The 25653-nt window shown below is 51.8% G+C and overlaps 1 protein-coding gene across 1 annotated transcript in view; it reads right to left on the bottom strand.

Moving 5' to 3' along the window:
- Nucleotides 1–5539: 5539 nt before the first annotated feature.
- Nucleotides 5540–25653, bottom strand: part of ITGA9 (integrin subunit alpha 9) — a 57304-nt gene continuing 37190 nt past the window's right edge. The window contains exons 18-28 of the mRNA XM_061563184.1: nucleotides 24643–24790; nucleotides 22445–22546; nucleotides 16656–16735; nucleotides 15581–15670; nucleotides 15094–15205; nucleotides 12698–12805; nucleotides 11328–11453; nucleotides 10456–10572; nucleotides 9839–9940; nucleotides 8960–9079; nucleotides 5540–7997 (exon numbers count right to left, since the gene is read on the bottom strand). Of these exons, the coding sequence (XP_061419168.1) occupies nucleotides 7926–7997; nucleotides 8960–9079; nucleotides 9839–9940; nucleotides 10456–10572; nucleotides 11328–11453; nucleotides 12698–12805; nucleotides 15094–15205; nucleotides 15581–15670; nucleotides 16656–16735; nucleotides 22445–22546; nucleotides 24643–24790 (1177 nt within the window). The 3' untranslated portion in view covers nucleotides 5540–7925. The remainder of the gene's footprint in view (nucleotides 7998–8959; nucleotides 9080–9838; nucleotides 9941–10455; nucleotides 10573–11327; nucleotides 11454–12697; nucleotides 12806–15093; nucleotides 15206–15580; nucleotides 15671–16655; nucleotides 16736–22444; nucleotides 22547–24642; nucleotides 24791–25653) is intronic.

Raw genomic sequence — 25653 nt, 5'->3', positions numbered from 1 at the left:
CCGTGTTAGAGAATGAGGCGTCCAGGAGTTGTTACAATCCCGCTGATAACCATAAAGGCGCCTTCGTGGCAAAGCGGGGCTTTGTAAGCTGCACCCTAACCCACGTAGACACACGCGATCTCGCAGTTAAAACGTGTGTGAATTATATGTTGCACGTGTGTTGTATCTCAGAAGATGACCAACTTCATCCGGAATGCCCCAAGATCCCTCCCATCATTCCTCAGAATCCAAGCGGGGTTGAGCTTGGATAATAGTCGTGCTTTTATGGGCGATCGCCTTGCATGAAGCCAGGTGCACTTGGCCTTGTCGGCAGTAGACGACGGCGCAGCAAAATCCAAAGTTGTTTCGAACTTACACCTCTTTCATCATCCGGTATGGAGCAGCGTGGTGAAGTAGGGTCAAAGAACCCTCACTTGGCACGGCGTTTGGAGGGGCTCTCATCCAGCAGTGGATTGGCACACTGGCCGCACATGCCACGCATGCGGTGCATCTCAGGGCACTGCCAAAACAGCTCAGATGTTGACATCACGCGCAGAGATGTCCATCAATAGATGCGGCCTGGCGCACAGGTGTGGATGTGCCTGCGTTTGGCAGCGAAACCCCATAAAAATGTCCAAGTGTAAATCACCCCATGCCGGCATCGCATCCATCACTGGGGCCAGCGCAGACGGATTGCCGGGATGGGTTTCACAGCAGCCGCAGCAGCGTGAACCAGCTGTACTTACGCCGCAGCATTGAGGCAGCCTCTCCATCCTGTTGATGCTCTCCACAGTCTGTGGGGCCACACCAAATACTCTATTTACTGGTATCACCTGAGATGTTGTAATCATAACGTCAGCTTACAACGCGCACACGATGCACTCGAAAACAGAGAGAACGACTCGGAGGCGCCAGCAACCGCAGGCAGGCAGCAAGGCAGCCACGCGGCGCGCCGTGCCAACAATCGCCCAAGCCCCATCGTCCTCGGCATATGAAGCTGTCCGTGGCCAATGAATGAGTGCGTACAGGGGGAGGGAAACCGGAGCACCCGGAGAAACCCACTCGCGCGAAGGGGAAACTCTCGAATCCCGTACACACGAACCCGGCAGTCTCCATTTCTACCGAACCGTCGTCTTCTGGCGAGCCAGAGAATGGCAACCCCTCGATGCCTGCAGGGAGGGAGTCTCCTCGCGACGTTTGTGAGACCCACCAGCCCCGTCGTGGACTGATAGCGGAGAGACAGGAAACAGGGACCGACCATCACCGGCGCGGTGAGGAAGAGGAGACGTCACCAATGGGAATACCCAACAATATTGTGAATGCAGAGAACTCGGAGAACGCAACACACAAGAGTGGATCAGCTTGGCCTGGACAGCCGTGACACAGAGCTTAACGGCTCATCGGGTTCTGACAGCTTAAATTAAATGTACATGTCAGAATATGTATTTATACTGTATATACATGTACATATCCACGTAACCCACACTTGCATCCGTTATTGTTACTTTAAGTTCCATTGTCGAGCGTGGTGGACGCGGCGCGCGGGCCCGGCCCGCACCTCCACGGGAACCAAACAAACCAATCCCACCGGGCCTTTGAATGAAACACTGCGAGTTCAATGGCTGTTAAATTCAAGCCGAGTCTCAGTAGTTGTTTTAAAATGTGTGAATTACACTGTGGGAACGTCATCCATGAGGGACAAGTCTTGAGTCAGTTTCCCCCCCATTAATTTCAACAAGCTGCGATCTGGCCTATGACTCGCTCGGGCGTGCAGAGCCCTTCCCCGCACGGATGTTGCTTGAATTCTTCAGAGCAGCTTCGCTCACCAGTGAAACAACAACACTTTTAAAACAAGCCGTCTCTGTCCGCAAATTTTTGCGAATTTATTACAAATATCTCACGATAACAACCGTAAGTACGCGCAGGCCAAGAACATGATTTTGATAAGCCGTGCGTGCGTACGCAGGAAAACGAGAATGCCGATAAACATCGCTGCACTCTAGACATTTTTTACGGCGAGAGAAAAACAAGAGGCCGTTTACGTTGGCCGTCGAGATTTTTTTTAAAGCTCTTTCAGGAGGAATAAAATCTTCGTACGATTTCCTCGAGACGACGGAGCGTACACAACAACCACTGCCTATGCCTACATTTTTACGTTAAGCCACATTTGTACATTGTATAAGGCCGCGTTATTAAAGATGGGGAGCAGTTTCATTTGCCCACGAATTCTCACAACCAGAATATTATTATTATAGCGCGCGTTTATCGTTTTTTGTTTCTTTTTGGCGTCGCTTTAGTTTCCCTTCATGGCAAAGCTGCAGTTTTTTGTATTAAACTTCATAAACATGTACGGTACATAGGGCGTGCCCCAGTGGGAAACAAAGTGGACTGGAACATTCGATCGTTACGCAACAGTCGAGGCTGAACTTCTTTGGGCTATAACGTGCGATGTTGTTTATACAAGCTTAGATCACTCGAAATGTCTGCACACATGAACCATGAATAAGTCCATGAGTCCAGAGCAGAGGTTTCACTTGCCGGTGTCAGATGCGTCTGCATAGCTTCAGCAGTTCCAATATCTTGATGTAGCAATTACATTGAATTATGTGGTAACCATTTGAATTGAGTGGGGTTATCAAATTGTATAAATAAAGACGTAAAAATTTGCTCTACTCTATGGACTAAATGCCATTATTACCATCATTATCGCCACCCGTGTTGGTATGGAACTGAGGTTCTTAGAGCCGTAGTGGGGAAGAAGCTGGTGTAGGATTTGCGTATTAGGCAAGAGTAGACTAAAGTTTTGAGCAAATGCACCATGATGTTCAAACAAAACCAGAGGCACTCGCAAATTCTGCCCTTGCACATTTGAAACACAAATACAATTATTACCATTCGGGCTCATGACAATAATTTTGGCATAACACTACTTACGTGATCCAACCCAAAAATAGTTATGGATGAACATCATTATCATTGCCAATGCGAGTATAGATGTCATATTGTTAGAGCCACTCAGCCAAGTATCCACATTAGACTTATTGGATTTCTGAAATGTTCAACAGAGCTTGCCAAGCAGTGCTGGCTACACGGAGATCCTATCAATCGGTGGGCTGCATTTGAAGCCACGCTCTTGCCGCTGTCCTGCACCACTCAAAGCCAAGGCTCAACAGGCGGAGGCAGATTAAACGACGCGTTGTGAGCTCGGTCTCACTCAGCCGGCATCTGGTGCCAGGGATCTCGCGGTGCTGGAAAATAAATCGAGTTAACAAACTATGGCTTGTGGAGGTTTCTAAAGGAAATATGTGAACAGTAATGCAGGTGAGGAAAACATCTCATGGATATTCGTGTACAGTGAAGTTATGTTTCAAGTTGAAGTATGGCCAATTGTGGCATTAAGTAGTATATTTTTGAAGTCAGAACTTTTTGGCATTGTTTTGCGCCTATCATTATATCAAATGTTCTGCTTCCAGAAATGACCTTCTATATAATCAGATACACTCCCCCTTATTTACCAAGATCAAATTATCTTTCAACTTATTTAACTCTTTGACGTCTACCACTGCATTGCTTTTCACGGTTGTCCTGTGCAGCTCTCCGATGTGTTTGGGTGTTACCACCTGTTGTTCGGCATGTTGTCTGACGTTTCGCTCCACTGCAAACACTAATTATTTGGCCAATACTACCTTAATACATAGCGAACCGCAGAATTTGGGTAATCGTTGGCACCTTCTCACCGCCTGGCTGCCTTCATGCTCATCTGTGGTTCCGACTCGCGTCCTCTCTACGCGAGTGAGCGAATGCTGTGGCGTGCTACAAGTTCCTCTTCCAGTATTCTGGCGCCGCGGTGGCGAGATGTTAACTCCCTCGCCTGGTATACAGGAGGTCGCAGGTTCGATCGCAAACCTGACGTCTGTTTATTTTGAGTTTGCATGTTATCCCCGTGGTCGTGTGGATTTTTCTCCGGGGCTTCCCTCCACATCTGTACACACGCGTTGAGAGTGTTTGGCTGCTGCTACACATTTACACATGATAAGTCACTTCGTTGAACTCTCATTTGTCGCCAGGTCACTTTTGAAAAAGAACTACACAGCTCAGTCGGCATTCCCTGGCAAAAATAAGTTTAGTTTCAAAATTAATTTACCGTTTCCTGTAACAATATTGCGTATGGTCTGCTTAAGCCTTCCAGCTGAGACTTACGTTGAGGGCTACTCCACGTAAAACAGACCTGGTCCAATGAACGTCCCATCGAAAAGATGACGAGGCAAATGCTGCACCCCGTGTTGACGAAGACACCGAGCGTGGGCAGCGGCTGCCCCACTCCTCCTCCTCCTCCTCGCCGCGATGGAGGCCCGCAGGAAAGGCGGCGCGTGTGGGAGATGAGCGGCGCGGCGCGGACGTCTCTCCCCGTCTCCCGCGTGGGCGCCGGGCGGGAAGCGGGGGTCAAGAGGCGCACGGGCAGCAGCGGCATTGGCAGCGGCGGCGGCGGCAGGAAGCGGTCGAGCAAAACCTCCCAGGAAACACCTGAGGGGCTCTCTGAGGCATCTCCACGGGATGCGTGGCATGGCTGGCCTGGTGGGGCTGGTGGGGGTGGCGGAGTTGGTAATATTGGTGAGGCTGATGAGACTGAAGGGGTTGGTGGAGTCGGCTGGGCTGGGGAGGTTGGTAAGGCTGGCGAGGTTTGTGAAGCTGCCTCGACTGGCTGCACGAGCTTGGCTTGTGGGTGTGGTGGATCTGGCTTATAGGATGCAGCTGCATTCGAGTGAGCGATAGCAATCGCTGGAATAGCAATCGGTTGAAGCCAGCTGCATTCGTCGTCCATTCGGCCACACGTTTCAGGACTCAGAGCCACAAGTTGGCGATCACGTGCGAAATTAGCGCCACTGCCATTATCGTTCTTTACAGAAGAAACATCCTGCAGCATATCTGCGAAATGCCCTACACGGGTTCATAAAGGAATTCCCAACTCGTGGGGATTCTCTGGGGCTCTTTTAAGGATGACCGGATCCCATGTCGCGTTGTCAGAATGATCGCTGTCGTGGTTTCCGCCACAGCTCTATTTCGGTACCGCTCGCGAGGAAACTCTTTGGCGAGCGGCTGCGCCACTAATTGGCGCTCTGGAGTGCGGCGGCAACAGCTGCTGCCGTGGCGTCGATGCACGCAACGGAGACCGCTCAGCAGGACTCCGTGCCCCTACCGAGCGCGCGTGCCCCCACCGAGCGCGCGTGCCCCCACCGAGCGCGCGTGCCCCCACCGAGCGCGCGTGCCCCCACCGAGCGCGCGTGCCCCCACCGAGCGCGCGTGCCCCCACCGAGCGCGCGTGCCCCCACCGAGCGCGCGTGCCCCCACCGAGCGCGTGCCCCTACCGCCGGTGGGCCGGATCAAGGCACGCGACGAATCGCGTGCCTTGATCCGGGGTTCTCGAGACCGCCACTCCACATCACTGACTAAGAGGTCGCAGCTTTCATTTCGACTTTTCTTATTATATTTTACAAACGAGACTCATCTTGGTCTCGTGAGTTTTCACCTGGTTTAAGAACATATTACTTGAAAAACAAACACGAGAAAAAGAGGTATTTTTAATGAAACGGTTGTACAATACTGAGTGTCTGTGTAGATTTCCAACGAGAATCATATCCTGGAGGATTCATCGGGAAGTTGTGCAGCAAAAAACGGTGCAGGCGCGCAGACGCAACGACAAATGAAGTCGTCTGGAGGTTTTAATTTATTCAAACGCTGCTGTGAGACGATCATTCTGTGTTTGGCTACATTCAACGAGACGTTCGGAATCTCAAACGCAGGAAGATTTCTTCCACTTGAGCCAAAAATAAAACGCATTTCATCACTTGGCCACAGTGAGTCCGGCAATGCGGTGAGCGCTATGGTGCAGTTGCGTGTGTGAATATAAAACTACACTCGTGTGACACACTATACAAACACCGCCTAAATGTCTTCAATAAACGGGTTTTTACATATTTGTACTATTTTTTTAAAGACCGTATAATTGTTTAAAGTGATTTGCCATTGTTGTGGAGAAAACAGGTAATGTGCTGCAATCACGTTGGAAGAAATGATTTGGTGAAGGGCGATTTGGGTGTCTCGCCCCGGGCCTCTCCGCAACAACTCCGCCAAGGGCGACTCTCCCCTTGACGGGCGGGCAGTCAGCTGGGGCAGATCAATGTCGGCGCACCCCCCCTCCTCCTCCTCACACCAACAGCCCCTCACAAATATTTTACAATGAGTCCACAACATGTGCTCGGGGACCCCAGAAAGAATTCTAAATTCCAGTGGGAATCGCAAGAACTTCCGTTACTCTGCGTTTCTGCTGAACGTTTAAATTCATCGTAGCCCCCCCCCCCCCCCCCAGCGGGACCTTCCGAGCGGTCGTCCTCGCTCGAGTTGCGACTTGTCATAGAACCCGCACCCCCACCACACAGTGGTCAACTTGTAACGCGAACAAAAGACAACAGAGAATGTTGATGCAAAATCGTCGCACCGTACAGCAGTTACACTATTTGGCATTCTTTGATTGAGTTCTTTATATAAAAAAAAAAAAATTCACGTGGATGTTCATTTACCGCGCCGTGTTCAGGTCTCAAGACCTCGAGAAGGGAAATGCTCGCTATCGCAACGACGGCAGTGGATGACGACGGCAACTGGAGGCAAAGCTGGTGAGGTGCCAGCTTCGGCCAGATTAGCCGGCACGGCTCCGTGGTGCATGGCGTCGTGCGACGCGTTGGTGGCACCACGTGGAATGCCGAGGCACGGCGGCTCTCCCAGTGCGGCAGCGGCAGACTACCTCACGAAGCCCTCCGTGCACCCCCAACGTCCGTCGGAGGAGGGGACTCGCGGCATACGGAAATGCCATGGGTGGAGGATGGAAAAGGCCTCGCTGATAAATTGTTCCACGTGCGGAGCGAATGTGCTCGTGGATCATATCGGCTGGGCTCGTTGCTTTTATTGCCCGCGTAGTTTTATTCACCGTGTAAATAAAACATGCTTAGTTTCATTGCTAACTGGACAAAGGCTCGGTTTGATAGGCAGCACCAAAAATGAAAATGCAGAGCTTCAAAATACCTCGTCACACGCGGGTTTTGAATACACACGCGATGGTCTCTGCTCGGTGTCCGGAAAGGCATTGTGCTCCGCCAAGAGTCGCATCTGGCACGGAAAACATATTCTTCTGATTTCCGTGAGAAAAGGGGAGATTAGCGCTCAGCTCTCGAGGGTGAGCACATCAGGTCCACGTGTGGCGTCACCATCTTATTTCATCGTTCAACGCCTCCCTCTAACTTACTAACAGAGGGAATTCATTTCACGCAAAAAGGCAGCACTTTTCCAAATGTCCTCTTGATAAAATATACACTGTGTCTTTAAAACCCGAACGCTCATCATCGTCTAGGATGCCAGAAGTTTACGAGGTCGTTCAGCCGAGATGAACTCTCAGAGGAGGCTCTCCTGTGGGATCCACTCGCCCCGCCGGGAATTCACAAAATGCAGCCGCACGCACTCCCCTCGCCGCGGAGGAGGATCTCCAAGTTGACGAGCGCTCCGGTCATCACAAGCAGAGATGCAGCGTCATCGCACGCCGCATCTTATTTGGCAGGAGGATGACCCGACGGCAAGGGGCCACGACGGCTTTTGCAGCTTGAGCAGGGCGGAGGATTGATTGACTCGCCAGGGGTTTCGCAAAGACAGAAGTCTGCGGAATGTCGGCACCTGTGCGACGCACTCGGAATGCGCCGTGGACTTGTTCTCTCGCGAGGGACTGCGATCGCCCGTCCTCCTCTGGGCCCACGCTCACTCTCGCAGTCGGTTATGATTTGTGCTGGTGGCCAAACGAGCGGGCGGGCGAGTTGCCCGCAGCGGTTGTTTGCGCGGGCGACGCAGGACGACACTTCGACGGCCACGGCGGCGCTGCCACGCCCTCTCCCCCACGGCGCCGCTCAGTCCAGGCTCTCCTTCTCCTGCTTGCTCGCCTGCATCCTCTCCTTGTACGAGCGCTTGAAGAAGCCGAGCTGCGGGCATGGGAAAGAAAACGAGACGATGTAAAGAAGCTGGCATCTGCAGATTTCTCTCCGACATTCGGGGGGCCTCCACGCAGGGAGCCTCGGTTGCTGCTGTGCCGCACGTGGCTTGGGTGAGGCCCACGACCCGCGGCACGACAAATGGATTCGTCATCCGTGGGAAATCAAGAGCACGGCCGCCGCTGTCGAGGATACTCTTACAAGGCGAGGCGCTGCTGCGGCATTTCCCAGGTTGACTCGTGTCGCGCTTCAGCGGTCGGGATCATGCGTGAATACCCTGGGATTCCTTTCATAGTTCTCTCGGATTTCTTTCAGTTTCTTGCATCGCCCATGAGAAACTTTTCTGAACAGACCCGGTATTGGATCTGCTGTGCGCACATTAATGCCACTGTTGCCATCTTTAGAGCGTTTAGGAGCTCAACGTTTAAAGTTAGATGCAAAAAAATATATAATCCTCATAACAATGAAGGGTCTGCCCTTAGCAGTTGTGCATAAACAAAAACTCACCCCATTTGTCATTAACCACTGCCACGATGGCACTGGAGTGATGATGCCACTGACGTCACCCCCATATACAACACCGATGCAATCGCATCGCTGCAGCGCCATGACCGAGCACCTGACTGATATTCTTTGGGTCTTTCGGTAAAGTGACGTAGAGAGGTTCAAAGAAAATAACAAAAAAAACTACGACGTTTTTGTTTCTTTTCCTAATGCCGACCGCTTGTGTTGCGATCGAAACGTCGTAGTTTTTTGTTATTTTCTTTGAACCTATCTACGTGACTTTAACGAAAGACCCAAAGAATATGAATTCCTGCAATCACGAAAGCTTCAAGTCAGCACCTAACTGATACTAAAGTATTATTTTCCTCCTCATTAAGGAGGTGTTGACCTCGTGCGGGACAGCCCGGGACACGCAACATCGAGCGGACGAGAGCCCGATCGAGGCACACCTTCCAGAGCACGACGGCAAGCAGGATGAAGATGAGGATGCCGATGAGCAGGCTCAGCGCAATGATCCACACGGCCACGTAGCCACGCGGACGCAGGTCGTGCAGGGCCTCAAACACCACCTGAAGCGTACACACACATTGCTATATTAGTACTACTACTTAAAACTATATTTAACCCAATACTCTTGTTCAAGAGGGCCCGGTCAAGTTTTCGCAGAAGAGGGCGACCGTGTTGTTGCTGTGAGTAATTTGCAGGTATTATGGATGATATTGGTCGCGAAAGCCTCTGTGTTCAACTGAATTTGCAGGTTATTTATCAGCATTGGGATGTTTTGGCCAATACCATTTACATTGCTTTGTTTTTAGCTTTGGAAGGAAACCAGAGAACCCAGAGGTGACCCATTCAGGACAGATGAAGAGCATACAAAGTCCACACAAAAAACGGCCCGAGACGAACTTATTGCTGTGAGTCACGAGTGTTACCGCCTCGCCATAGCAGCATTGCTCCCTGTTGTGAAAACTTGGCAGGCCCCTCCTGACAAAGGGTCATGAGACTCAGGGAGGGCTTTCTTGAGTAAACAAGACTGTCCTGGACAAAGCAGCGGCTTTTGGCTAACCATCGAACAAAGACGATCACCGCATTGCGCACTTTCAGATGTACTTCTGCGGCCGCCTGGAACACTCTTCCTGCTGGTATTAGGAAGCCACTGGAGCTATTCACTTTTATATCATCGAGATTAAAAACTAATTTCATGAGAACAGCTTCTGGCGTTTAGTTTGTTGTCCTTCCGCCGCACCTCCGATTAGCGCGGTTGGCTACGTACGGTGTCAAAGAAGTTCCAGGCACATACACACGTACATGCACGTGCCGCCGCTCACCGTGGTGCCGTCCGGGTTGCCCCCCGGTGCCTCGTAGATGTGCAGGCTGTGGTTCACGTGCACTTTCGCGTCCACCAGGAACTGGATCACCGACGAGCTGTCCTGCAGTGGCATAGCCCCGGCACAGGGGTGACTCCCCCGCTCCACATTGTGTTTTGTATTCACTCACGCGCCCGCCACGTTGAACAATTCACATGCCCTGCAGCTCCACGTTCCGGAGCGCAGATTGCAGACACTTTGAACATGTGGGTAATCATTAGTGGTGGTGATCGTGAAGTGGTTTTATTTGGGCTTGGTTTGTCCGTACCTTCCGAGGTGTCTGGCCAGTGTGCAAGTGGAGGCCAAATATCCTTGAGAGGAGCTCACTCGAGATGTGAGGGCCTCCACTAGAGGAGCTCTCTGGAGCAGTGCCAGAAGCAAAGACATTGCAGGGCTGCGCCTTCGCATGCCGAGCAATTAGGACTGCAACTCAGAGAGATGCAATTTGCGTTTCTTGGTCAGGGAGCAATTGCACGCGAATGCCACGGTGAGACGCAGTCAGTCCGACCGACCAACTTTTTTTACCCACGCCGGGGTGGCGATGGTGCAGCCAAACGCTACGCTGGGTCGTTCCTTACCTTCTCCAGGATTTTGGTGTTGAGCAGGGTGCTGACGTTGATGGAGATCGAGTTCCCACTGTCGATGTTCCCCAGCTGACAGCCGACGACCAGGCAGCCGCCCCGCCATGCGCAGTCCTGCGGTGCACGGGGAGGGAATGACCCCGCTGAGATGCGGCGGACCGGCGATGCTGTATCGGCTCATGAAGACGATGAGCCTCGTGACCATTATTTCATTTTTACTCTCCTGCCGCATGGCGTTTGAGAAAAGCAACAGGGCTTCAATTGTATTTTTAAGGCAAGCTACAGCAGCATCCGGGGCGGTAGCTGAGTGGTGGAGTCCACTTGTTTCACCAGAGGATGCGTGCTGTGGTGGGCAGTCATCAGTGATGTATCTCGTACATAGGCAATCGTGCTAATAACCACATTCGAGTCCTTTATCTTCCATTTCTGGAGAAAATATCCGAGTGTTGTTGGGACACGGTTGGGAGCGGTCCACTGTCGTCATTTAATAATTTATTAACAAATGGCAGAGAAACCCGGACATGGCAGGGTGGGGGTCGGGGGGCAAAGTGGTATATCACAGAACTACATGCGAGATCCTCGACTTCCACTCATTCGCAGTCGGGGCGACACTCCACGCAGCTCTGGAGCTGTTCTTCTCATGACTGTCACAATTAAATAGTTATTTTAAAAGTCCTCAGATGGATGATTTGTGCAACAAAAATTGTTTACTAGGCTGACACCATCGACTGAGGTGGTTGGATCTGAACCCAGCATCCCAGTCGGGCCGCCTAGGTGCGAAAGAAATTCAACATACAACATGCATACAACATACATACAGCATACACACGAGTCTCCACGGGCCACCAGGAAGGTATAAGGGGACTTACGAGCACTTTGCGGCCGGACTTGTTGAAGATGGTGAACAGCGTGCGCAAGAAGCTGCCCGAGTCGTGCGGCACGAGGCAAATTTGCGAGGGCACCTTGCTGAAGCACTTCCCGTTGGCGCTGTCGATCTGCCGGCAGGGGCGGCACGGGGACAGCGGCGTTGGCGTGAGGGACGATGCGATCCTCAGATGCGACACAGCCTCACGGCCGTGAAATAAGCGACACTCGCCGGTTGTGAAGGCCGACGAAGCTAGCGTGGACCCTCTGTGCCAAGTAGCCGTAGCGCTGGTTTCGCTATATAGTGACACTGCTGGTAACTACGATAGCAGTGTGGAATTACAACCATCAAGATCACCAACGGAGTGGAGCTCTTCACATTTCTCATCTGAGTGCAAGGGTTACTCAGTTTTTTTCTCGTATTTGTTTAGAATTGTTACAGGGCCCTGTGGGATACATGCTTTTGGCAAAGCTTTCTCACAGAGGCTATCCAGATGAGTTGTAAAAATCGGCCTTCTGCGTTTAAAATGCACATCTGCTCATTGTGTTTAACGAATACAGACTGCATGTACCGCAGCACTGAACTTGTTTTTTCTGAGTTTGTATTCTGATCTGTCACCTGACACCGCAACTGTGCGCATGCCGCGCGCTCCGAAGTCTAAAAACGCAGCCTCGCCACGGCCCCTCGGAGCACCTGGAGCAGCACTGACGCAGGGGGCCATCACTCCGCCAGCGACCTGCCTCCTTCATCATCCACGCCGCCGCCCCGCCTCCTTAGCCCACGGAGCCAAAACGCGACGCGCGGCATCGCTCGCCGGTCTCTCTCGCGCCGGAAGATCGCCGCGAATCCAAACGGCGCGCTGGCACGCCGCTCCCACGCCGCTCCCACGCCGGTGACGGCCCGACGCCTCCTCGTGTGGCGAGAGGGAGCGAGCGAGCGCACGCGGTGCTGCTGCGTAGGGTGTCGCAGGGAATCGGCTACGCTGCGCTAGGAACCTCTTCGGGAACCGGTTGTTCGAGGAAGCTCTCAGCATGTGGTGCGAAACGTCAGACATCGTGCCAAACGACACTAAAACTAAAAAGGATGAAACTATTAAACACGTGGTATGACCCGAAGACGCGTCGCAGAGCGTGCGTGGGCAGCTGGGAGCCGGAAGTCGCGTGTGCAGGGACACCGCTGCGTGTGTGTGTGTGCGTACGTGGCCTCGAAGTGCACTTCGCCAGGCACGAGCGCCGTGGCGACGCCGCCGTTTCTTGGCGAGCGATGGCTGTTGTTGTGCACGCGCGCGTACGCACACGGGCGCGTGTGCGTACGCACACGGGCGCGTGTGCGTAGGCGCGCGTGCGACGGGTTGATGAGTGTTGAGGCGAGCACCTTGATGTGCCGCACGTGGAAGAGCTCCGGCCCATCCTCCGTCAGGACGTTGGGGATGAGGATCTCGACGCTGGAGCTGGGCAGGGGGCTCGGCCCGAAGTTGATCACCTGCGTGTGCCGGAGAATCGACGATCAGATACACACGTAACCACTTACATACAGGCACGTCGCTGTATACAAACGCACGCACAAAGAAACACAAACCCACCCAGACATACACGTACGTACATAGGAACACAAATACAAAGATCTCCATTTAGCCCGAATGAAGCAGGTGAAAACCTTAACTGGCTCGGATTCCATTCACGGCTGATTTTAGCCGTGGTTGGGAATCAAACTCAGGCATCTGAGTTTGTAGCATACACCGCAGTTACCCGTGACTTACAACAACAAGAACAGCGACGCAGTGAAGTCTCACCGAGACTAAACACTTTTCACTGGGATCTGTAATGGGATACTTAATTGTATGAAGTATTATTTTATGTTTTTATCATCATTAAGCCGGGCCTTCAACCATTCATCAGATTATTCTTAATACCACACAGTGAGTATTTAAAGACGTACATGGCAGAAAGAGTGCAGTATTAGTCTGTTAAATGTAGCATGAAGAGTATCCCAGTACATCCCCTGCTCAGCATAATGATATTTATAAACATCAATAAACACGCACAACAAAAACGCCAAATCAAAGGAGCAGAGAAAAAAAAGAATCGGCTTGGTGCAGGAAACGCGGAACAGAGTCAGCGGATTTCATGGCGGAGTGCCACGACCCCCTCCCCCACAGCCTCCCACCAGACTGACACACACCCTGCGCCACGAGACAAAGCTCCCCCGTATAGCCTACATAAGCTATTGGGACAAGTACTGGTAAAGAGCAGCTGTGAAGGCCGTCACGGTGGTTTGAGGGTGTGCTTTGGCCGGCCTGACCACCTTTGTCTCTACAATGCTGAATGCCAGGTACTCATTTAAGGTTGAGTCGACCTTTTGGTGTGGGCTCTTGTTACTTTCTTCGCTGTATTGTGTTCTTATTGCCCCTCACGTACCTCTATAATGCCAGTGGTGTCATAGCATGGGACAAAGTAATTGGATTCTAATACCTCACGTCAAATGAGCAAGGTTGGCTACGTGCCGTGCGAAAGAAGTTCAACATACGTACAGGATCAGAACTGGTTCAGATATTCGTCTCTGTGGCCGGGAATCGAATTCGGTTCACCAGGTTCATAGCACAGTACGGTGACCACTCGGCGCTGGCTCTCCACTCCGCACGTGCATGCACCAGAACAAAGACTATCAGACAAGCGGTGGTGGGCGAACGACAGCGGCAGCAGCAGCGACAGCACGGACATCGTTCCGCGCTAGACAGGTGGAGACTCGGTGAAACACTTAGCGACCACCTCCCGCAGGAAACACCGGTGGGAGATGTGTCGCGTTCCTGCGAGCTGGCGCATGTCCACAGCGAGCAGCCCACGCCAAAGACAGCGGCGGTGCCGGCCCCCGCGTCTGGGCCGCTGCGGCCACTTCCCGGCTGCCAGGGCCCGGCCCTCGGCTCCGAGGGGCCCAGAGCGTGCGAGCGACCCGCGTTGATTTTGGTGAGCGCCTGGTGGCGTGGTGGCGTGGTGGTGGTGGCGTGGTGGTGGCGTGGTGGCGTGGTGGTGGTGGCGTGGTGGTGGCGTGGTGGTGGTGGCGTGGTGGCGTGGTGGTGGTGGCGTGGTGGTGGCGTGGTGGCGTGGTGGTGGTGGCGTGGTGGTGGTGGCGTAGTGGTGGTGGCGTGGTGGCGTGGTGGTGGTGGCGTGGTGGTGGCGTGGTGGTGGTGGCGTGGTGGTGGTGGCGTGGTGGTGGTGGCGTGGTGGTGGTGGCGTGGTGGTGGTGGCGTGGTGGCGTGGTGGCGTTTGTGCAAGCCGAACTGAGCCACAAACCAAAGCGCAGGAGGCCATTTCAAACCGGTTATCTAAATATTTGAAATCTGGCGAATATTAATGTTTGTGTAATACACAACATTGCCAGTCTTTGCACGAACTGAAGTTGAGCAGTGTGAAAATATATTAAATGTTTATGAACGATGCAGGCGTGGGCTTCGTGTTAATGTCTTAGCTCTATTGTGTTCTTATTTCCCCTATCTCCATAATGCCAGCGGCGTCATATCGTGGAACAAAGTCATTCCTGCCCTGAACTCTATCAGGAAGTGATACACCACCTTGTTGAGGGATAGCAGTCTCAGAAGACGTCTCACTGAGGTCCCTTCAACAGTCGGCGTCTATGTCCACGTGAGGGGCACAACCCGCCCTGTGCCCAGCAATGAGTGTCGCAGACTAAACCACCCCGTGGCCACCCGGGCACCTCCACCATTCATCAAACGAAAACAATATGCAGGGGAGGGGGGGGGTATGGGGCAGAACCTGGAGGGAGAAGTTGATCCACTGGTAGAGGCAGTCGGCGTTGTCGAGTCGTACGAACTGGCTGCTGTTGGTGGCCTCTCCTCCGTACACGAATGAGGGTGGATTCACCGTCCTGGTAGAGCGGAGAGGCAGAGCTCACCGCCTCGCTCACCGCATTCGCCGCCTCGCTCACCGCACTTGCCGCCTCGCTCACCGCACTCGCCGCCTCGCTCACCGCACTCGCCGCCTCGCTCACCGCACTCGCACACTCACCAGACGCACTCGCCGTGCTCACTCGCCACGTGCACTCGCACCACGTGCATTCACGCTCTCCCGCCGTGCTCACGCACACACCGTGTACCACACTCCCAAGAGAGGGCATCCCCTTCTCAAGGCCTGCACGGCATCCCCTTCTCAAGGCCTGCACGGCATCCCCAGGCCTAACACGGCATCCCCAACACGCGGCCCTCAGACGTGGGCACCGTGGGGGAAGCGCGACGCTCCCTACCCCTTCATGGTCGTGTCCACCTGGAGCCGCAGCGGCACGCGCAGCACCAGGTCGTTGTCCCCCAGCATGGAGGCGTGCTCGGGGCTGGCGCTGCGTCCACACACGCGCGCCGCGCAAACACCGCGTCTCAGTAGCGGCACAAGTCGCTGTTCGCGGTAGAATCGTCACCGAACGGCCGGCGGCAGAAACAGAAACGTTGATGGGGTCGAGGGGGGGCAAGTGGTTGTCGAGCAGCGGTAATAACGTGAGGCGGGGGGGGGGGGGCTTGGTGCACTGGTGAGAACACAGACAAATGGAAAAAGTCTTTATCTAAACCACGTGAGAGCCCGAGTCTCTCGTTTCAAGGGAGAATCCGGCTACCAAAGGTGGATATTGAAAAAGCACAATAGCAAAACAACAAGAAACAATACAATAGATGTAAGACATTGAGAGACAAAAATGCGTTCTGGTGCCGCACACATCGTTGATTTAGTGCTACAGTCATTTTTGTATTTCTCATGATTTTATTAGAATTGTGCCATCAGCATAATTGCATGAGATCGAGCTTCAAGTTTATTTTGTTTAAACAGGTGACAACTCAGGAGACCGGCATGGTCTCATTTGCAATTGACCTGTGGTACTAATCTTCTAGGAGGGGGGAACGATTGCTATGTGTATAATCCCAATTGAGTGATTGGCCGGCCACGCGGGTGACATCATCCAACCAGTGCAACGTCGCCTGCCAGAGGCACAGTTGAGAGAGGACTGTGTCCAGAACTTCCAAGGATGTGTGAACTCATCACATTCCTCACACTTGCTCAAGGACAAGAACAGACCGTTGGGGCAAGTGCTGTTAGCGAGCACCTATGAAGACCGCCACGGCACACGAGGAGGTGGGTGGCCAGCACCACACCTGTCCGTCTTCGTCTCCCCACTGATGATGCTTACACATTGCATCAGGTACTTATTATTTAAGGATGAGCACGACCTAGGGGTGGTCTCGGACCGGTTCAATTGTTTACCACTCTTTTTGAGCACCCAGACACACACAGGCACACAAGCTGGCATCTAAACCCGCACTGCTGTGGGGACGCACCTTCTCGCTTGCAGGGTGAACTCTAAGGGGCCCTCGCTCCCCGTGAGTTGTGTCGTGTCGAACACCACGCTGAATTCTCGCTGTGGCGGCGGAGCACAGGGCGAGGGAGTGGGGAGGCGTGTAAGAGGGGCAGAGGAGTAAAGTGCGTTACACGGTGAAGACAACAAGACCCGGGGCGCTGCGCCCCTCCACCTCCGCTCGTGCACTCGTCCCGGCCCTTCTGGCCATCCGCTGCTGGATGAGGGCCCCTGCACCATGCGGCTTCGTGGCCGTTACATGACCACACTTCACCACGCTGGTCATTGCGGGTTGGTGATGGTGGGGAACATAGATGTTGGAGCATAGTACAATACAACAACGGTTTTTGTTCACTTTCCTCCGCTGTTAAAATAGCCTCTCTCACCAGCTGCTAAATGCCACTAAATCCACAAAATATCCACGGCCATCAGTGTTTATATCTTTAATAATTTCACTGTACAATGGCCCCAAATCACCGTGGTAACGTGTTGCGCAATTTGCTTGAGGAAAAGCACGGCAACTGTGCCAAGTGCCCCCGCGCACGGAGAATGTTTTTAATTATTTGATGAATCTGGAAGTCGAGAATGAAAACCTTGCCACCCAGACTCGACTCCCTTCTGTGTGGGGAGGAGAGGGGGGAGTGAGGTTGGCTTTGGCGCGAGGCCTGTTGTAGTCAGTTCTCTTTGTTGTAGTCAGCTCTCTCTCCCCGCACATTTTGTTTTGTTTCTATGAAAAACTAAAAACGTGTAATCGTGCCAGCACTGTACTTGGGAGTCACACTGTCGAATACTTTATTGCACAAACGTATAAAATATTGTTTTGCCGCTTTTAATAAAAAAACACCGCTACCTTTGGCTCAAGAGCACGTGCGCGCAGGTTTCATAAAAACACTTTTGCTGAAAGCAGACACTTGTTTCAATGAAATGTAAAAAGAAAACTCCAACGATTGATGGTAACGATTGAAGACAAAAATCCCGGCGCTTATTTGAGTTTGTTTGCTTTTAAAGCGAGTCGTTTTGCGAGAATGTGCGTCGGCGGAGCGGCATCATCTCATCACGCCACGTCACTTCCCGGCTTCCAGAAGTGTGTGATGGGCACGCCGCTTCGGCGTGGCGCATCCCACCACCCACTCTTCAGAGCCACATGCCTGCCGCTCGAGCTAAAGCAACAACACAAACCAGGAGGCCCATCGTGGCGAGAGGAATATGTCACAATGCTGGACAGGTGGAGAACTGCGCTCGTAAATGCATTGTCTCGAGTGGTGTCGTATTAATAGTATGATGACGCAACTGGCTATCAAAGTCCCGTGAAGATTGACAGATTTCCCTCAACAAGAGAACGATCCTGGGACAACCAAACCAGGTGGCAACCCGAGTGGTGCGCGACAGGTACGACAGTGGCGCAGAAGTGACACCACTGCCGTGCCACGGTTGTACGGTGGAAAATCTTTTTCTCAACACCAAAATTTCAAAATTGTGGCATGCAGAATGCAATCGACTGCCAAGGTGTGTATCTACAATAGCCGTTTGTTTTGAACCGTGCCATTTCTACAATGTGGCCTTAAACTAGACATCATAAAAACTATGCGGCCCTATTGTTGTCATATCATGTAAAAAAAAGTTAACTTGGAACTTAACCATTAAGTCCTGATGAGAAATTTCACTTTCATGTGATTTAAATTCCATAAATGTTTTGATTAAAATCAGGCCAAAAATGTGTACTGGCCCCTATGGGACGATGATCCATCCACGCACACAACAGTAATTTATAATTTGTGCTAAATTTAGAAAGTTTTTAAAATAGTAAAATGTGGGTTGCGGAGCCCGAAAGCCATACACCACTTCCTGGAATATACACACCGTCTCTTCGCTTTAAATCACCACTGTTTTCCTAAGCGGAGCTGCAATTACATATTTTTCTCAAACGTGAGAGAGCGAGGTTTATTTTTAATGCTTTTCTGACTCGTTGAGAAAACACACCGGCACAAGAGAGGCAGGGTTTCAGAAAAGGGAACTGAAAAACAGCACATTACATAAATGACTACACAAGAAAAATAAAGTTAAATTCAAAACAGCTTGAGCTGCCTGAGCCGAAGATAAAATATCACCTTAAATACACAAATGGCCGGCTTGTTTGTATAAGAACCACATATTTTTACTTTTAACGGCAGAGGGCATGAAAACTGGACAGCGGCTACAATGGGATTGGATTTTTTGTTTTATAATCTACACATTTCAGGGAGGGCTGCAAGCTGTATTTAATATAATTCGCTGGTCTAGGGTTGACGGTTTTATTCAATATTAAATTATTTACTTGAGCAGAAACCTTATAGAAAACTCTATAAGATTAACAACTTGACTTAGGGTAAATTGTTACAATTAATGGCAGATGTTAGAAAGGTATTTCCAAGGCTTGTGTGGTAAAGGGGGCTGACGTTCAACAGGAAGAGTGATGCAGCACTATTATTATTACTGAAAACACGTGGCTTGGAACACGGCCAGCATTAAGGGAGGGTTGGTGTATCACATGGAGATCACATGCGGGAAACCCAAACTTGCTGCGCTATGAGGTGGAGGCGTTGAGATGGTAGTAGAGCAGTCAGGTTTCTGATCTCTAATTTTGATTTGTCAATGCCATCACGCCATCTCTCCTCATACACGTGGGTTTTCTCTGGTAACTTCCACGAGCACAAAAACACACGCACACACAGAAATACCCAAACATCGCAGGCAGGCAGGCAAGCGACAGAACTCTCTTATAAATGAGTCCTGAGACTCATTTAGGCTTTCGAGAATACACAAAGGAGCGTAGAAATCACCATCAACCGCAACTCAGTGGGAATTTGCGCCGTCAAAAATTAAACCATTGGGGCTGGAACACGGCAGCCTCCGAGTGAAGCGCCACATTCCCAGCGCTCGTGCCGTGAGACGCTATCGCCGCTTGCGGTTCTCTTCATGAGCGTGGAGTTGGGGGGGGGGGCGCCGTCTCACCGGCAGTGGTCACGGCGCCACGCAGGGGACGTCTATTAGGGCAGCGCCAGGCCGACGGGTGCCCCCCCCCTCCCGTGCCCCCCTCGCCCCCTCCCCCCCCACGTCTTCGCTATAACCGTTCAGGGTGATGGCTCAGTCAATACACCACCATAAACTAGAAACTATTTTATTTTAAACTATATTTATTTCACTAGGTAAGGCCTACTGAGCTACGTAGCTCTTTTTCAGAAGCGACCTGGCCACAACGAAGTGGCTGATCACGTGGAAACTTAAAGCAACCAATACTCTAAACGTGCGTTTCTAAATGTGGAGCGAAAAACCGGAGGACCCGCAGAAAAATACACACGACCACGGGGAGCGAGACACGCAAACTCCAAATATACAGGCGTCAGGGTCAGGATCATGTCTGCATTAACCACAATACTTGTGGTTAGAATTCAAACAAAAAAAGTACTCTGCTACTCTTTGGTTCTTTCGGTAAAGTCACGTAGGTGAAAAATAATAATACAAAATTCAAATAACGAAATTTATTTATTTTCATTTTTTTAATTCTTTTTTTTTTTCACCTACGTGACTTTACCGAAAGAACCAAAGAGTATGGATCCTTGCAGTCACGAAGACTTCAAATCTAGAATTTTAACACCTGTTTGTTGCCAGAAAAATAGGGAAGACCTATTCTCAAAAATCAGTAACTTATTCACTGATGTTTTCATCAGCTGCCATATATAACAGGATAAAGTTTTCAAAGATTGGAAAATAAATTACACTGAGAATTCTCGACTGTCTCATGGCAAGTTACAATTCAACGATTCACGGATTAACCTCCTGAGGTGCATGGTGGATTTATCACATTGCGGGAATCAATATTTTTCAATTGATTCATTCGCAACTCTTCCGCCACTATAGATGATTCCACACGCAACACGAGGTAAATAGAAATCAATTATTGGATCTAATGGCAACCTCGGCTCGTGACAATTCATTGAATCATGTAGGGAAGGGGCTGGGGGAAGAGGGGGGGGGGGTGACTCACTACAAACCCGCAGAGCTGCACCACCAAGTCAGAGAGTGGCAGTGGCTCAGGGTCAGGCTGGAGCTCGTGGGGAACACAATACGTGCTCATGAAACAAGTCAGAGAGTGGCAGTGGCTCAGGGTCAGGCGGGAGCTCGTGGGGAACACAACACGTGCTCATGAAACAAGTCAGAGAGTGGCAGTGGCTCAGGGTCAGGCGGGAGCTCGTGGGGAACACAACACGTGCTCATGAAACAAGTCAGAGAGTGGCAGTGGCTCAGGGTCAGGCGGGAGCTCGTGGGGAACACAACGTGTTCATGAAACACGAGTCCCCTCGGGAACCATGTGAGTGTGTGGGGAGCGGTGGTGCAACGGTGAGCGCACAATGCTACGAACCTGGCGACCCGAGTTAAATTTTCGCTCACGGCCAATATCATTGACAATTATCTAAACCGGTTCTGGACCTCCCCTAGGTCGACTCAGCCTCAAAATTAGTACCTGATGTGGTGTATAAACGTCGCCACTAGGGAGACAAAGGCTGGCCGGGTATGGTGCTGGCCACTCACCCCCTTATAGGTGCTTGCTAACAGAACTTGCCCCAACAATCTGTTAAGGCTATATGGGGGAGTTTTCTAGCTTTGTTTGAGTGTGCGTGTGTGTTGAGTGTGATTGAGTGGGTGTTTGTGTTGAGTGTGAGTGGGGAGGGAATATGACGTAATGAGGTGATTGAACGGCCGGTGACCTCCTGCCTTGACTAAAGGTAGGTAAAGGTGCAGCCCTGCAATATCTTGCTTGAGCCGATGCTGATGGAACGATCTCCCAAGAGAGGATATTCAAGGATATTTTGGCCTCTTCTTCCACATTAACCAGACTTCTTTGAAGAGGGGGGGAGGACCCACACTTTATAATTCACCCCACCACACGCGACTGTGGCTGTACCCACTCACACCGCTGGATGGACAAAGCCCAGAGACTTAAGAAACTTGCACCATCGTTTCCACCGCGGGGCTGGGCAATCGAACTGAACCGGGGCCACCTCTGGACTGCGAGCCCTGCACGCCAACCGGGACACCGTGACGGCAGCGTCCCCCTCGCCGTGGGGAGGACGGTGACACCACCAGGAGCCGGCCCACGGGGATCACCGTGGCGGCGACGCGTGGGGACAAGCGCACGGGACGGCCGTCTCGGTTTACACTTTTTTAATTGTATTTTCGCGACCTAAATCTAACGGCTTTTGAGATATTAGATGCAAATCTCGCGGAGCCCCCGCTCTGAGGAGGCAGTCGATCGCATTTCATTTCCTTGTCGGGGTCCTCAGCCATACGATCCCTCGCTGGACGCCTTCAAGGGATCGACACAAACGCCGGGGCGTGACGGTGGCGCGATGTTAACTATCTCGCCTGGTATGCTGGAGGTCGTGAGTTTCAGCCTGACCCTGACACCTGTATATTTGGAGTTTGCGTGTCTCTCTCCCCGTGGTCGTGTACATTTTTCTCCGGGTCCTCCGGTTTTTCCCACCACATTCAGAATCAACATCATGTGTTGATTTGGCTGCTATACATTTCCACACGATAAGCAACTTCGTTGAGCTATCATTTGTGACCAGGCCGCTTTTGAAAAAGAGCTACATAGCTCAGTGGACTTTACATGGTAAAATAAAATAAAATTCCCCCACAGCACTCGCTCGCGCGTCTGGTGCCCGTCGGGAGTTCGGAAAACTCCCCGACCCGGGAGTGACCCCCACGTGCGTGCGAGGGGTGGGCAGTCACCTTGGTGCGCGCCTTCATGCAGGGGAACCTGATGCTGCACTTGAGAGAGTTTATCGGCTGATCCTCCTCCTGCTTCAGCTCACAGTTGACAGATTTCTCCTCCTGCGAGACACAAGGCAGACGATGCGGATTCACTGCATGACCACCACAGTCGTCCTTAAGACGCGCGGCCGTGAGCGTCCTAGATCAAACCTAGCGGCGGTGGCAATGGCGGCACCAAACACCGACCGTTGAGGCTTTGTTAGGTGGGCAGCACAGCAGAAGCGTAGCAAAATCAATCATTGAACTGTACTTCTATGCTCCCGCACCAACGCTCTTTCTGCCTTCGCCGAACCCGCACTGACCAGCGCTGTGAAGTATGGTCAAATACCCCCCCCCCCCCGTGTGCACCGCGGCGTGGAGAAGCCCTCACTCCTCATCCAGCAGTGGATTGACAAAATGGCTGCACTTGTGCACAGCTGTGACACAGCCACTCCCCAACAACGATCACTTGCTGCCGCCTCTCCTCTCTGTGCATTTCCTCCCGCAGCGAGTCCCTGCTTCTTGTCTCTCTTGCTGCTGCAGCTGCTGCTGCTATTATCGTCACAACTGGACGACGATAACCTGGCCCACTCGAGTATCAAAACAAACACCAGCAGCAAGACACTGGCCAAAGAAACCATGTCCCCTTTAAGTGCCGAACGTTGGATATTTTGAGAAGGATAATTCACCGACTAGGTCTGTTCACATCAAAGTTGCCGAGAAAGCTGCCAGCGGCTTCACGGGTGCGGCGAGCAGCAGCGGGACCATGTGGTTTGCGTGCTCGGCAAGGACGCGCGGTTAGCGGACAACTGAGAAGACGTTTGGATAAACAGGGAAATGTGAATGTGAGTGTATGCACACCAGTCAGTCAGTCGGAGAGTGAGTGCAGCACAACCTCAACCGCCGCAGCAGCCACTGATGGACTTCCTGTGAAGGACGCATCATTATCAACGGACAGATAAGACGGACAGACGAATGGATGAACAGATGGACGGACGGAGGGACAGAGCGCAAGGGCCCATTGCACAACAATGACCAGCGAACCTCTCAACAGAAGCGATCATTTCCGACAGTAAAATGTTTACATTTGTAGCAACATATCGCTGACCTCTCAAATCTAACTAAGTTTGACTTTAAATTGTTATTTTGTTGCATCATTTGCACGCGATCGCTGACTCGCTCCCCGCCGCCGCGTCACGCTCACACCGCCGCACGAGGCCCCGACGTACATATGTACGTATGAGCGGTGGCACAGCAGAGAGAGAGAAAACACACCTTAATGAACAAATTTAGTAATTAAGTGTGTTTTTTCTCTCTCTCTCTGTGTCCTTGTGTTGTCGCTCTAGTATTCCTTGCAGTCACGAAAGCTCCAAATCAAGTGAAACACTAACAAGTAAACTAACAAGTAAAACACAGGGAAATAGAGAGGGGCACGAACTCGTGTCTGTGAGGGTCTAGCGGCATGAGGTGAAGATGATGTGGCGTGTGCCAAGCCACTGGAGGTGGGGTCTGATACTGAACAATGTGCGCAGATCGTAGCGAATTTTATGAACAGCAACACCGCTTCATCAAAGTAATATTTCAACAGTTTAACTATTATTAAATATTTCATTAAGAACAACAATTAAAATGTTTAAGACTAACTTCCCCAGACTGTTTATACTACTCGTCTGGGTTTCTAGTTGTCCTTTACCCCGAGTGTTTGCAGCCCAGTCCCTGTTGGTGCCATGAACCAGGAGCGGTCACAGGCGGCCGCAGGCTGACACAGGCTGACACAGGCTGACACAGGCTGACACAGACTGACACAGGCGGTCACAGACTGACACAGGCTGACACAGACTGACACAGGCGGTCTCCATCACAGTGGTTGATGACGACTGAATTATTAATTGATTAATTGATTGAATTATGTGTAAACTAAAAGCTTGACGAGTTGGTCAGTTGCTTGAAATAGCAATTGATTAGTTGAAGGCTTGGTTCATTGACTGTTTGAATGATAGGATGAATAGTTTATTGCCTAATTGCTGAGTGATTGGTTTGAATGATCGATTGGTGTAATGAATGATTGACTCGACCAATGGATCAATGTTTCATTGTTCATTCGGCGAATAATTGGTGAACCGTATCACTTACTGAACAGTTGGCGGGTTAACCGACTTTCCGACAGGTTGACTCACCGGCTCCCAAACCTTGACGAAGAAGAGGGAGCTGGGGAAGGAGAGCGTGGTGGTGGCGTCGTACGCGTCGTCGCCCTCGTTCCTCACGGTCACGTTCAGTGACACCGTACGCCCATCCCCGATCACCAGCTCTTCCGTCTGGATGGCACTGAAAGTCCCAGCGCAGCGTTATTGCCCTGCCACCAGCGCCCGCGTCTGTCTCCCGCTCCCGCTGACGAGGTAACCCACCCACGGCTCCGGGTGGGACCAGGCAGCAAGTTTAGAGGTAGTCACGCCATTACAAACATCATTTTACAACCTGTTGCCAGTCCATTGCTGGATGGGGACCTCCCCACGGTGTATTGGTCGTGGAAGTTGGCTGATCATTCTTCACCACAATGGTCAGTACGAGTTGGCGAAGGCGGGGAGCATAGAAGTACAGTACAACAATATGTTATGCTGCACCGCTCCTCTGCTGCCCACAACACAGCTTCACAAATCAGCTCAGCCCATCTCACATTGATGCGAGTAATGTCCACAGATGCCCCGTGCTCCTGAGCCAGCGGTCTCCCACCTCTCTGGATGCATGGAACACTGAGCCCTCCAGAAACATTTGCAGATCACCATGCGGTAAAAACGTGGTGTTTTGTATAAAACATTGCGAACTGCACCGTATCCGGCGGTTAACGTCCCATGGCCTGGAGGAGCACTGGCGGTGCACGGAGCACAGGCTGGGAACCACCGCAGCAGCGCATGGACAAGCGGGTGGCGTGTCGCACACGAAGTAGCGAAGCCCAATTCCCTTGCCTGCCTGGGTGGTGCACCAACACGCCCAAAACCCACCCACCCACGTGGGACCTCACCGAGAGCATGTGCATCGCACCTAACGATGTGGCCTGTACGCCCCGGCCGTGTACCCGGCTCTGTTTGTGGAGTGGACACATTTACAACTTAAAAAGTTCATTTCGCCGCAGCGGTTTTCTTAAAAATTTGCCAACTAAAGACTGGAAAAATAAATAGCGCAAACCCCGA

This window comes from Lethenteron reissneri, chromosome 31 (genome assembly GCF_015708825.2).
Source record: "Lethenteron reissneri isolate LAM-NWPU_2019-01 chromosome 31, ASM1570882v1, whole genome shotgun sequence".
Taxonomy (NCBI): domain Eukaryota; kingdom Metazoa; phylum Chordata; class Hyperoartia; order Petromyzontiformes; family Petromyzontidae; genus Lethenteron; species Lethenteron reissneri.
The sequence above is the reverse complement of the archived record's forward strand: the minus strand, read 5'-3'. Positions and strand labels throughout refer to the sequence as shown.